At 39.8% G+C, this 14189-nt stretch overlaps 1 protein-coding gene across 1 annotated transcript in view; it reads left to right on the plus strand.

Moving 5' to 3' along the window:
* Positions 1 to 34: 34 nt before the first annotated feature.
* The window catches only part of PYGO1 (pygopus family PHD finger 1), a 24713-nt gene continuing 10558 nt past the window's right edge, over positions 35 to 14189 (plus strand). Inside the window, exons 1-4 of the mRNA XM_010572277.1 lie at positions 35 to 46; positions 4185 to 4402; positions 5364 to 5495; positions 13860 to 13948. Coding sequence (XP_010570579.1) covers positions 35 to 46; positions 4185 to 4402; positions 5364 to 5495; positions 13860 to 13948 — 451 coding nt within the window. The remainder of the gene's footprint in view (positions 47 to 4184; positions 4403 to 5363; positions 5496 to 13859; positions 13949 to 14189) is intronic.

The following is a 14189-nucleotide window of genomic DNA, read 5'->3' on the forward strand; positions in this document are numbered from 1 at the left end:
TGAATTGATTAAGTGTATTAAGAACTAAGGAGCCATGGATGATGTAGTGAGTGTATATGCAACCCTTGTACTTTAAAAAGAATGCAAAAATGTTACAGTTGATGTGACTTGAAAAGCATCAAAACTTACAAAGGAAATCTTGAAACTGGTTTACCATGCTAATTGTGTTTCCATGTGAGGACTATGCCCTTCAGTTGCAACAGCAATGCCTGTTCTGCAGGACCTGGATCCAAAACAAGTTACACTTGTGTACATTCTTCATATTTTACAAATAAGAAGTATTCTCATCTTTCAGGAGTTATCTAGGAGAACTGGGAATGTGTATGCTGTGTAGAACAGGGCCTATCAGTTGATTATTTTTTTTTAATAGCTCTTCTTTTGTAAGAGAGACTTGAAAAATCTACATATTGCTTTTATTAATTTCCTGTGTTAGCTGTGCATTTTCTGTATAACTTATGAGATTTTAACTGAAAAGGGTATTGAGAGATTTCTTTACCTGTTTTTAATTACTCTTCGTAGTTCATTCCCTCTTTGGTTTTATTCCCTTGCTTTAGACTGTGAGCTAAATCTTGTTTGCCTTATTCAAATCAGGGTCCTCACCCTGTTTCTTTTTAAGTCAATGGGAGAATTAATTTTTATTTCAGTTTCCATGGTCTGGACAGAAAAAAAAAAATCAACTTTTTTGTTGGTTTTTTTTGTTTTGTTTTTGAAATCTTCACAGTATTATTATTTTTAAAGGCCGGAATTCTTACATGGTTAAAACTTCCACTGGCAAATGCATTTTTGTAAGATAACAAGTTACCATGCATCAGAAGTCCACTGTAACTCTCCATGCATCCAGTCTTAGCCTGTAGTAAACTGAGTACTTCAAGTGAGTTTACCTGTTTTTCATTGCAAACTAAGTCAATTTGAATGACTTACCATTTGCTGCAACCTGATGTATGCAAGCATAGTTACCATGGACTGCTGGGTCTCAGTAACATGTTACCCTGAGCAAACTTGTAAGCCTTAAGACCAAGAGCTCTTGCTCATTTTATTTGTTACAGAATGAAGTTCATGCAGGCAAAAGTCCATCTCCTAGCATGGGGAATGTTGGTAGGTTTTGTAGGGCGCTCTGTGTTTAGCCAAAAATCTCATTCACACCAACTGAAAAGAGAGCTGCACAGGTGTAACTCTGGTGGTATTTCACAGAAATCAATTTACTGAAGTTATTCTGGTAAAATTGAAAGCAGAATTACACCTAGTAATTGCTAAAGAAGTAGTTCTTAGCTTGAACAATTGTTACACACTTAGTAGTTGCTGCAACTGCAGCTCTGCTAATAGCAAGCAATTTCTAAAGTGGAGGAATTTGACTGTCTGCAGGAAATATTGAGTACCTTTCTATAATAACATTAAGTTAGAAATATATTATTTATGTAACTGTATATTTTGAAACGTGTTTCAAAAATACTATTCTTCAATACAAGTCCAAAACCAAATTGCATTCTGTTAATAGAGGCCCTTATGAAAAGAACACAAATTCAATTTGGCTTAAGTGCAAGTAAGTTTATTTCTTTGGAATTCCTCTAGATTTACACTGAGACTGGTCCTAAATAACTCAAAAGGGATGTAAACACATGCTATGGTTTTGCTGTGTTGGGCCCTCTGGTTCCATTGTGAGCTGTGCTCCTTCTGGAAGTTTTCAGCTTTTCATGGTTGCATATACCCGCATTGCATCTGCCTGGTATGTTTTCAGTAAAGACTGACTGTATATGAAAAACTGACATACACAAATGTTGCTTTTTGATTGTTTGGCTTTTGGGTTTTTATAAAGTTGTGAATGAATCGCCAGTGTAGGAGCCAGGTATGTATCTCATATTGTGGTGTTCTGGATCCTTTCACTCCGTGTGCCATTTTCTTCTAAGGGCAGCAATGGCTGACTCGCTAATGGAGGATAGAGCTGAATTGTATTAATTTTATATTTGTCTCAGGGGATCAGCTCTGTGAATTCCATTGCATGAGGGAAGCTAATGTTTGCCCTGATTTGAATGTAACTTTTTAATGTCTTTTAAAAACTATTTTGTTTAATAATGTGGATTTGTTTTTCCTTTTCTAGCATTCTAGTAAATGTTACCTAGTGTGTTGGTTCATTTTTCCCCTCCAGGGTTGTTTATATACTACCCCAACGTCATGCCAAAAAGTAATAGAAGTTTAAATGCCAAATGTTTATGAAACTGCTGTCTAAATACTGATTGATTGCACAGTTGAAATAAAAGTTTTCCTTAGTAAAAGTGCTACTTGATAAATATTTTATTTGCAGTGTCTCTGATGAGTGGCTCAAAACAAGGAAGATATAAATACAGTGTCTCATTTTAGGCTGAGCAGCTAGGGAGATGATGGCACTTAAAAATCATAAAAAGAGGTAGAGAGTAAACTGCACATGCCTTATCACTGAAATTCATAGAACCTTCCCAAACATGTATTCATGTATCATTTTTGTACCTGGAATTATTTCCCACCTAAAAACTCCATTTGTGTCCCACTACTGTCAAACACCCATGCAAGATCTGTTTTGGTTTATTTTCATTGGGTGTGGAAGATGTGGTTCTCAGCACAGTTGTTCTCAAAAGTCTGGGAAGCTGCTTGCAGAGCTGCGCTGCAGAGTTTTTCCCAACATTTTTACACCTGCTAAATGTTGAACCTGGTATTTCAACATATGACAAGACTATGAAAATGCAGTTGCTGTTGGTCAAAAGGCAAACTGCTATTTTTACAAAGGACTACATTCTGGATGAAAGTCAAGTTAAGTTAGTGAGGAAATTAAGTTCTGTAGGGATTAAAAGGTTTCTATTGCCAGCAGGTTGATTACCGATTGCCACTTGAAAGCAACTGAAAAATTGGCTAGGCGGTTTAGAGAGTTAGGTACAGAGTTGGATTTAGAGTAGTAGTGCCCACCCAAATCTTACACTACTGGAAATAAAACCACAGTAATTACTGCTGTTATTTACAAGGTCTCTAGGGAGAAAAAAAAAACAAAACAGCAATGGAATCTGAACTCTCACAATCCTTAGGTAGGTTTGACTTTGGTTTTTCATCTATATTGTTCCCTAAAAGACTGGAACTCTTCACTGGCACTGAATATACTTAATGGGAAAGAAAAGATATTTCACAGGTATTTCAAAGTTTTGAAATCACAGTATTGGGAATTGAAGATTTGAAATAAGTGTTCACTAACTTTCTTGTATGTCCAGGAAATGACTGCTTCTGAATACATTTATTTTCACTTATTTTGACCCTCTCTGAGGCATGTGCCCTGTCACTTAAGGGCACCCCTAAGAGAGAGGGTGCTGTGTGCGCCTGTAGGAGACAGAGCCTTTCTGCTCTGGCAGCATCTGGCAGTGCTAATGAGTTGGGCTGCCTGGATTCTACAGTAGAACCATGATGTCTTTCTTTCCTTTTGAATTCTCAGAAGACAAAGGAAATCTGAAAAGCCTCATCATGCTTCTCTATGAATCACAGCTGTTCTTAGCTGCAGAGTCTGCTTATAGAACAGTTCTGCCTAGGTGGGTAGCTTATACGACATTTATCTGTGGGAGTATTAGAGCACCAGCTATGGTGACTATTTATAAAACAAACTCTAATCCAAAATTCTTTATTCTGTATGTTCAAATACAGGAACACTGAAATATTGTTATTCAGATGTAATTGAGAAAATTAGACCAATACTGAAAAAGTAATAAAGTATTTTAACAGAGTATTTGTAAAAAATTAATAAATCTTAAATATAGTAAATAAATTGTAAAAGGTAACAAAGAATTTTGAATAGCTAGGGAGCACTCAGACTTGGACTGTCCAGTGATACAAAAGCTCTATCAGTGTAGTCCACCAGAGATGCTCTTCTTTCTCTAACAGGAACCAACTGCAGTTCCCGATTATGTTACTGCTGGTTAGTACAGGTACATTTTACAGTCCAGAGTCCTCATTCTCAATAGCAATAAATAAATAGTAAAGCCCCACCTGTCAAGGAGTTACTACTGCAAAGGAAAGCTTTAAAACAGCCCTGGTTTTTGACCTGATGCTGTGCTACGTGCTTGCAGTCTGCCACCAACCTGAATGTCTGAGCTTCAGACAGGTGAGCTCTGTGGGCCACTTACGTTGAATGGCCACATTAATTGAAATGACAGCATTGCTGTTTCTTTCTTTAGTTTGTCAGTGACATCGATCTGCCATCTTTGCTTACCTGTTTTTTGGATAAAAGGACCAATACGTTGGAATACAAAGGCCAGCTTTCTGCCATGCTTTGCAGGTTGTCTGGCCCCCAGCAAGGAGGAAAGCAGGGGAGTAGGGAGCGAAAGGACTTTACCTGCGGTTTTGGCAACAGATCAGGATTGCGGTATGTGAAACATCCCTTGTACTACAACAGGTGAGCAGCAGTTCTTTATGAGTTAATTCCTCTTCCTATCCTCATCCTTCCACTCAGCAGGTGACACTGGCATCTCTGTTAAGAAGCAGAGTCTGTGCCTGTATTTGGCTGCTAATACTGTGCAGAGCACCACACGTTAAAGAAACTGGCTGCCGCAAGGTCTAAACTGGGTATGTATGTCTTGAAAACCAGCCCAGTTCTCCACCAAATCTGGAGCTCTGGTGACTGCAGATTTGGAATCTCCATTGCACCTAAGTCCAGACTTTGCATTTTGTTATATATGAAAAAAGACATCTGTTTTCCTTTCATTTATTTCTTAAGTTATTTATCTTAATATTTACAAGTAAATCCAGTTGGGTATTCTGTTTGGGGATGCACAAGCATTTGTTATCAGTAGGACTAACCTATGCTTTATCTTATTTCCAATACATGTTGGCACTGTGCAGCCCAGTCTGTCTCCCCTTTTTTCCATCATCTGCAATCATGGTCTCAGGATTAGTGCTGGACAGTAGAGTGTATCTTCTGCCAGTAAGAGAGAAGCTGTAGGTGCTAATGCTACTGCTGTCCATGTTGCAGTGTCCTACTCTTTCTATAATTAAATATTAAGACTTCGCTTCACCTTTTCTTCCCCACACAGTGAAGAGGATGGGATTCCTCTCTGCACAAAACTGCATGCTAGAGCCCTGGGTAAACAAGCTCAGATTTGACAAAGAGATACCATATTGTTTCTACCTGAAAGTGTAGTGTAAGCTTTATTTAAATCCTATTTACACAGGAATACACCATTAAGACATACAGAAAATGCAAATAATTCAGAATCTAGCTGTGCCTCGGTGAAAGATATACTATGCATGGCTATCCCTAGTCCATAGGATCTTCCTTGGCTGGTAATAGAGGTCTGGGGGCTGGCAAACATTTGGGTGACAGTTGCTCTTCGAGAGACTTCTGCCCTTACTGTCAGGTGTGAATCCCTGTTTGGCCTGCAAGAACCAGCTGAGATGGTCTTCCAGCAGTGCTGCAAAATGGTCCAAGTTCCTCAGGGTTTCTCTGGAGCGATGGCTCAAGCATCACTGGAAGTTGACCAAAATTCCAGGTGGGTCCAGGGGATGCTAGATACTGTAATCATCCTCAGTATTGAAGGATGAAAGTGAATTTCTGAGGGTGACTAAAGATATGTTTCCTATTATGCTGCTCCATGGGAAGTTTTAAATCAGTGCCCAAAACACTGGATTCTGCTTCAGCTGGAAATAGACTGGGGACTCCCCAGGGGTCATGTTAATAGAATGGTTTTGAATTTCCTTTTATCTGCATGGCAATACATTGGGGGGAAAAAAAACAATTTCATGAGTAAAGCAGCAGATTTCTGGCTAGGCTGCCAGGGGGTTGCAACACATGAAAGCAGGAAAAGTGTTGCTCACACTACAGCTTACTACAGCCTTTAACAATTTGAATTTTGGTGTGCTGATCTAGGAAATTAACCCCTCTGGATTGCTGAAAGCTATCACCAGGTGATGAGTGACAGAGCTTAATATAAGCTGCCTCCTCACTTTCTGCAGTTTACAGTCATATTAGCTTAAAACAATCCCACTGAACTACTTGCTTGTAGCCTTGCCTATATTAGGTCATGCAACTGAAGTTGGAAGTAAGGCAGTTTACAGCACAGACTGTAAAATAAAATAAAAAAATTAATTTCCATTAAAAATTATATCATTCATGTTAGCAACCATCATGCTTTGGAATAGATCCTGAATATTTAGAAGTCGGTAACAGCTTGCTCAGTCTCTACCAAATAAAACAATCTGGCTTTGCTTTACACAAAACCCACAGTCAAGGCAGAATGAATCCCTTGAGATCAAGATTTCCAACTTCAAAGGATAAGTTAACTCCAAGCTTGAGTTCTAAGTATTTCAATTAAACTTCTGCAAAATCAAAAGCAAGACAACCTCTAGTTCATAATAGGAAAGAATTTTGATACTGACTTTTACAACACTTTACACAAAAGTAACTATATTAAAGAGGAAAGCGCCCTCTTATTTTTTATATACTGCATCACTAGCTTTGTGACCTACATATGGTAAGATAAAATCAGTGAAGGTCTGCATATTAGAAGCCATTGTAGCACAGCCTAGAATCACAGTCAATACCCAAGAGTCCACTTCAGCCATTGTAAAGGCTCAGAGGTTTACATGAGCCTGGACTACCGCTGTGATTAGCTTTTGAGCACTGGCTAGAGATGGGGTAAGTACCCTGGCACCCAGCAGTGTGCTGGCTTGCATCATCTCCTATGACACACAAGTCTCAGCCTGAGTGATGAGGTTGCCATTTGCAGTTGGGTTGACTGGAAACAGCCTTTTAACAGAAGCACTCCACAACTTGGTTTAGCATTCAACAAGGTTGTAAGAGTTTGTGATGAGGTTTCTCTCCTGTAGCTCAGCTGGGCCAAAACTTATAGCCCAGTCCTGCAGTTGCAGATAACTAGATGACAGGATTCCCATAGGAACAGATGTATAGCACCCTAAAATGTCTGTCTGTAAATTTCAGATTTTGAATTGTACCCACTAGGCATAATACATGTCAAGCAATTTAATCCAGTTTGGTGTTTGCGGACAGATAGTGCATATATTTTAAATAATTAGTTCCACATTCTTTTCTTGAAATCCTGGATTCCATATGAATTTTAGCCTGGGGATTAGGGAAGCTGCTCTGAGATGTAATGGGAGAGTGCAGCATCTATGTAACTAGGTCACAGTGTACTTAGGCATATTTAGTTATCTGTTCTTGTGTTCTTTCCTACTTTTGTTGCACAATAAACAAAAGAAGTAACTAAGTTTGATTTGTTATCTCCTCTTAAAGGATGGCAGAATTCTGAGATTTCATAGTGGCTTTTTTTACTGCATTTTCTAACAATGGTATGTTTGTGATTTTTTTTTTTTTTTTTTTTGCTTTAGCTGCATTTTCCTTTTGTAGTCTACAAACCCCCAAATTCAGACACTAGTTGGTTCCTGCTTCCCAGCAGATCTCCTTTACTCATAGTTACTTGTTCAAAACAGAGGTTTGATTACTGCATTCCAGTAAATATTTTCCTTAAAAATTAAGACTAAGCTATAGTTGCCAAAAAAAAAAAAAAAAAAAGGTCACGTAGCAGTCCCCTCGATAGTTTACTAACTACATTTCCTCCTTACTTCCTGATTGTGGAAATGCTTGGTAATTACTGCAAATACATGAGGTCTTACTTTAAGGTCTCTAACATTATGGTGGGTTAACCTTGGCTGGCTGCCAGATGCCCGCCAAGCTGCTCTGTCACTCCCCCTCCTCAACAGAATGGGGTGAAAATAAAATTAAAAAGCTCATGGGTCAAGATAAAGAGAGGGAGGTAGCTTACCAATTACCATCACAGGCAAAACAGACTTGACTTGTGAAGATTAATTTATTGCTCCTGGTCTGTACTCACAGAGGCCACCCCTGCTATCAAAACCATGCCACTTACACCCAATACAAACATTAATGATATTTTTGTACTAAGATTTTGGTCCTGTTTGCTGTTTAACACAGAGCTGGCTTCTGAGCATCCTGTTCTGAAATTCAGAGACATAATTGTAGTTGAAAACCTCAACTACTGATCTGGATGAAGGGAAGGGCAAGTGATATAATTTGACTGAGATGGCTGTAAAATTAATTTATCTCTTGACAGACATGTTCTTGCTAAAATCTGTCCCCATTCTTGACTATCCATGTCCCTCCTAGAGAGATCAGATGTACTCCATAAACCCCAATACAGAGTCCTCCAAAGAGAAACTAGTAGAGTAAAATCAAAACCAGCTGGCCTTTAAATCTGACTTTGAGTTTTGTAATCATGAGTTGAGCGTCACTATTTTGTCTCACTACTAATATGTGTCAGTTTTTATTGAAGACAGTGAATCACAAACACATGGATTAAATCTACTCCTTCGTGTGCTCTTTGACTATAGCAATGAGGTACAGATTTGCTTCCTTAGTGGAGAAAGCTGTTATTTATTCATATGTAACTAGGGTTAGAGCAACTGTGGTGTGGCTAGAAGTTGCATGTAGTGGTATCACATAATCCAGAAGAGTCTACAGAGGTACTGAGGGGAGACTTTGCTATTCTCTCAGTGACTCTGCCTGATACTCTGAGCTGCAGTGTCCATATGTACTGAACTTGGACTGGACAAGCAGTCCTACTGCTTGAAATTCAAGGACTTCAGTCAGCAATGTTCAATGGGTCCAATGCATCCCAGAGGCAGCACCCTGTGAACTGCACTCTCCAAAACCATAAAAAGTAGACTATAAAACAAAACAAATGCATTTGTGTGTGTGTAACTTTCTGTAATATATAGATCTTATCAAATAAATATGACTTGCAAAACTGTAAAAAAGTTGTTGGTGGTGGATAAGAGAAAAGAGGCAGCGTATCCAAGAAGATTCCCTCTAGTGTAAGCAGATATGCATGGGTCAGGAAGCTCTGTGCCCGTCCAAGGCTCTTACTGAGGCACAGGGCTGAGATGAGAGAATACCCACACAACTGTGCTAAGCCTGGAGAGCTTGTTCTGCATGAGGCTTTGCTACCTCTAGAGTTAGCATTACCACTCCTTTAGTTTTATGGCAAAGATTTCACTGTGGCAATTTTGCAATGCAAATCGCAGAAGAGTCTTTGCCTAAATTTAATTACTTACTTAAAAATGCACTGATGCATAGGACAAAGCTTCCTTGGGTTTTTACAGCAACAAACTTTGTAACTTTGACTCTCAGCAAAGTCATTGACAGAGCCTGGATACAAGAGCAGATTCCTAACCAATTATTGGCAAAGATCAGCATGGCCTTTGCAGAAAACTAGAAAGGGCTCTTGAGAGAACTGAGTAAGTGCAGGAATTAAATGCTTGCCTCTCTTTTAATCAAATCTTATTTCCATAAACAGGAAAACGTAAAGGATTAAAGATGACAATCCAGAAAGTGCAGAAATTGCGTTTCTTTCATTTCCCCACAGAGTGTCCCCATTTCACTATTCATTGCTCAACACGCAACCACTTTGAGTGGGTAGTAGTCTGTTTTGCAGAGGGGCGGTCAAAGGTTTCTTAAACGTGTATTTGTCCCTTTTAAAAATTTATTAATTGATAATGTTAACATGGCAAACTGAAGTTCCCTTTTACTTATCCTAGAGGTAAAAGGGAAAGAAATTATGTTCCTTGGTGACTTGAAGATCAAATGAGGGTTTTCTAATGCATATATATGCACACACAGAGAGGATTTCTTGTCAAAACTTTTGTACTTTGGTATATAAATATGATAATCAATGTCTTTAAATGTTTAGGTACTATACTTACTAATTTTTACCTATCAGCTATAAAATTTTATAGTTTAGAACTGTTAGTAAATTGTATGTTTTAACTTTATAAGAAGTCATATGTGTTGTTGGCAAAAGTATCTGAGTGCGTAGAAGTTTTTTTTTTCCTGAAATACTTGAGCATGGCTGTATTTTAACTGTGAGTTGAAAAGGTAAGTGTGCACTGAAAAAAAGAAATGTTAGCCTTACTAAGTTTCAGAACTGTCTAAGAGCTTGCTTTGAACTTCAAAGATTTTGTTCCAGTATAGATATGACACTATAGTGCCCTTTGTACACAATGTTTCTGAGACATTTTTTGATCAGTCCACTAATAACTTGTCTTGCAAAGCTTAGAAAAATGTGTTTCATCAGCCAATGATTTGCTATGTGATTAGACAAAGGCATGATCATTCTCAGGCTTTTTAGTTGATTTCAAGATATATCATGCATCATATGGAAGCAAACTAATGCAATGGACTACAGAAAAAAGTCTTATATTCTTTCATGGATGAACTCATAAAGCAATCTGTTCTATACTTCTTCCCTACAAAGAGTTTTGTATTCATTTCAGATTAAACATGAACATGAAACATGAACAGATAATGAATTAGATTTTGGTTTGCACTTTATATTATGTGGATGAATGGTTAATGCAGAAGTTTAGACAGCCTTAATTTTTGTTGATTAAAAGCAGAAATGAAACAGACATGGGCTCATGAGACCTGGTTTACATCACCATAACAGATGTAGCATTCACCAGTAGGCGAGCAATTTGCACTGAAATAGCTTCAATGACTTGTGCTCAAACTGTTTAAGTTAGTTACAATCCCTGAGATTGGCAGAGATGCTCTACATCTGATAGACCCAGAAGGGACCTGCTTAACACATTTTCCAGAGCAATACCAGCTGCATAACCAGCTAGACTAAAAAGGCATAAAAAGCACATCTCTGTGTAACTTACAAATATGTGTGTGTTTAGTTTTACTACCCTGAAAAAGGGAGATGCAGAGGAGAACAAATGAGTCTGGAGAAAGAGATGTAACTCCAGCGTAACAACAAAACCAGATTTTTAACGTTGACTCAGGCCTGACAGAAACTCCCTCCCGCCTTGATAAATAGTCCTGTTTATCACAGTAGTATTGTGAAACATGTACAAGTTTGCAGAACTAGGACTTTAATTTGTGTAACATGAAAAAGGGCGTTTTAGAAAAATGAGTTATTTTTTTCCCTCAGAGCAGATGGGGGAATCAAATCTACTGATGCTGAAAGACTGTTATGAACTAAGGCTACCACAGTCCAAATTTCCTTAAATGTGTGCCTTTTCTCCAGCTCAACACTTTCTGTCCAGGTGGGAGAGAGACTACTGGCTGCTTGGCTTCTGTGTCCACATGCCAGAAAACCTGCACAGCTGCTACCGGATCTTGTCATGCCATGTGCCATAAGTTAACACTGCCCACGCAGGCTGGATATACTGCCCTTCTGCATGAGCCTGTTGGACTCCCAGGTCCATGCCCATTGCATAAGGGGGCATTTCTGGCTCACTGTGTAGGAAATCTTCTGTGCCGACTTGACAAATTACAGTACCTTGACAGGTTAAAGCTGTGTTATAAAATAAAGCACACACATATGGCTTACATGAGAGGAAAACTTTTGTATTTTCCCCTGGTACTGGAAGTGGCAGAGTTACACAGTTCAGCCAGCTTCCAGCTTTTTTCCTTCTGATGTCACGCTTTCTTTTTTCTTTCCTAATTTTATTCCTCTGGGATGAAATCTTGGCCCCCATAAAATCAAACAGAACAAATCTTTCACCTTTTCCTTTTTTGAATTCCTTAAACATCAATAAATTTCTCCAAGGTGTTTATATTCTTTTCATTAGCACATTTGCATACATTCACATGTTGTTAAAATGGGCTTCTATGCTGCTCTCTGCCCCGGAGCTGTGCAGTAGATACATGTGAAAAGATGCAGTAAAAATCCTTTAAATGTTAATGATCTGTTGTGGATCCATGTCTCATTGATATTTCTCTCCTGATAATGTAATGCAGTGTTGAATGTTCAGATGCTATGACAACAATCAGTAAAAGAACTTCCTTTCCCTACTGGTCATTTGTACAAAAAGGCTCTTTTAGCAGCCTTCTTTTCAACCTGAATGCGGAAAGAAAGGAACCTAGAAGTTACCAAAACCAGCTCTTCTATATTTAGTAACATTTTTAGGCCTGATGTGTCACACATGATTGAAGTTACTGTCATCTCACCAAAGCTACTCTTTTCAACAGTCAGAGTAAGTTATAAAATATTAAATAGTATTTGTTCACAACTGAGTCCTCCGGCAGGGAGCAAGAGCTTTCTGTGTGGTTGGTTATTGTTAAAACGAAAATTATTTCAGAATGACAGAATCATTATAGTTCGAAGGGACCTTGGGAGGTCTTGACTTTGAGAACAACCTCCTACACAAAGCAAGGTTAATGCTGAACTTGGGCCAGGCTATTCTGGGCTTTGTCCAGCTGGGTCTTGAAAACCTCCCAGGATGGAGGTTCTACAGTTTCTTTAGGTTCTTGTCCCAGTGCTTGCTTAGCCTCAAACCAATTTCCCCCCTTCCCAGTTGGAACCTAATTTCAAATTATGACCACTGAGTCTCATTTTCCTGTTGTGCACTTCAGTACAGAGCCTGTCTCTCTCTTCTTGGCAACCTCCACTTAGGTGTTGGGGAGGTTGCTACTAGGTACTCCTAAGCTTTCTTAATTAATGCCAACTTTTGAGAGGAAGAAAAGTTGCAGTTATTTTAAGGACAACCAATGAGCAGCAAGGCTGTCAGGTGGTGAATGGTGTGTGATAATGAGAACTTTCATAGACTTTTTGGGAATATTTGAGATGCTAATGTAGGCACCTGAGCAAGTAAATTAATTCCTTTCAGACGCTGCATCAGCCATTTCCAATGTAGGTTTAGAAGTGTAAAGTTGGTCCAACAGGACTCTCAGAGACCACTCACTAAAGACCTGAGTACAAGCTAAAGCTGAATTTGGATGAACAGCAAAACAGACAGAATTTTTTGCAACTAGAGCACTGGGTTAAATCTGAATTCCCTGCTCACATTTCTGATGCAGACAATCTCCCCCTAGGAACCTTTATAGACTCAGCGACATCAATCTGCGCATCCATAATTACAGTCTACATGCTATTACAAGGCAGCCTTGCACAAAAGCTCATGCAGTCCTGGGAGAATCATCTAGGCCTACAGCGAGTTCCATCTCAGAAAATGCAAATCTCCTCACAGATAAGACACATCTTCCTCCAAATATAGACTAGCTCACACCCACCTTGCTAATAACAGGTTATACTTCTCTTCAGCAAGATTACACAAAATTAACCAGCAGATCCCACAAGAATATTGGCAATACGCTATACTTTGAGGTACACGCATTCTGGGATTGCTGCAAAGTAAGAAACTGTGGACAAATAAAAATGATGTCTAGGGAAGGGCAGAAATTGACATAAAAAAATTGAATTACTTTCTCCATTTTAGTTAGTTAAACATGCAAAACGTAAAAGCAAAAACATAGGATACCTTAACCTTTACAGAAATGCCACTTTTTTTTCCCCTCAGTAAAAGTGTTCCAAATACTGGAGAAGTACCAACTATCCATCTAACAAGAAGGTATGTGAAGAAATAGCACTGCTAGGTATTGTGAAATAAGGTATGTGAACAAACCCCATACTTTACAGGTGGACACTTTTATCCCAGTTAAGGGAGGATAAATCCTTATTCAAAAGAATAATTATTAATACAGTTGATTAACAGTCTTGATCAAGGATGAGGGCTCTCTATGTCTCTGAAATGCAGCCACTTCAGAAGATGGCAAACTGTGGCAGAACGTACGTTGCCACAAAATTACAGTGACACCGGCAGCGATTTACCTATCAACTTGTGTTTTTCAAGGGTTCAGAAGCGCTTACCAACACTGTGAGGGCCGCCAGTTGGGCCCCACGGGTTGTGTCTCTCCTCAGGCCAAAGGGCAGACTGGTGGGCGATACCTGTATGGAGGGAGCCCCTCCTTGAAGAGGGTCCTCCAGCCAGCATGGACCTACCTGCCGGTGAGCCGCTGGTGCACGGTGCTTCAGCTCTTCAGATAAACGTCCGGTGGACTGGGAGGAACCGGAGCTGCGGGCTGGAGGCGAGAAGAACGCGTTAAGCACGTGCCGCACGAGAGGTAGGCGGTGAAGCCGTTAACAACCCGGGGAGCACAGCCCCGGCCCAGCTCTGAGAAGCACCTGCCGGTGCGGCGGTCGACGTGGCTGACTGCGGCCAAGCAAGGACCAGAGGGGGCCGCGCGCGTTGGCCCCAGCCCTCGCTCCCGCCTGCCGCGGTCGCTTCCAGTCAGGGCTGCGACTGCTCGTGCCCCGGCCCCCGCCCTCACACGCGCTCAACGGTCCCTAGCGGTCGCGCGCCGG

The sequence above is a fragment of the Haliaeetus leucocephalus genome, unplaced genomic scaffold (genome assembly GCF_000737465.1).
Source record: "Haliaeetus leucocephalus isolate CR32 unplaced genomic scaffold, Haliaeetus_leucocephalus-4.0 Scaffold339, whole genome shotgun sequence".
Classification (NCBI taxonomy): Eukaryota; Metazoa; Chordata; class Aves; order Accipitriformes; family Accipitridae; genus Haliaeetus; species Haliaeetus leucocephalus.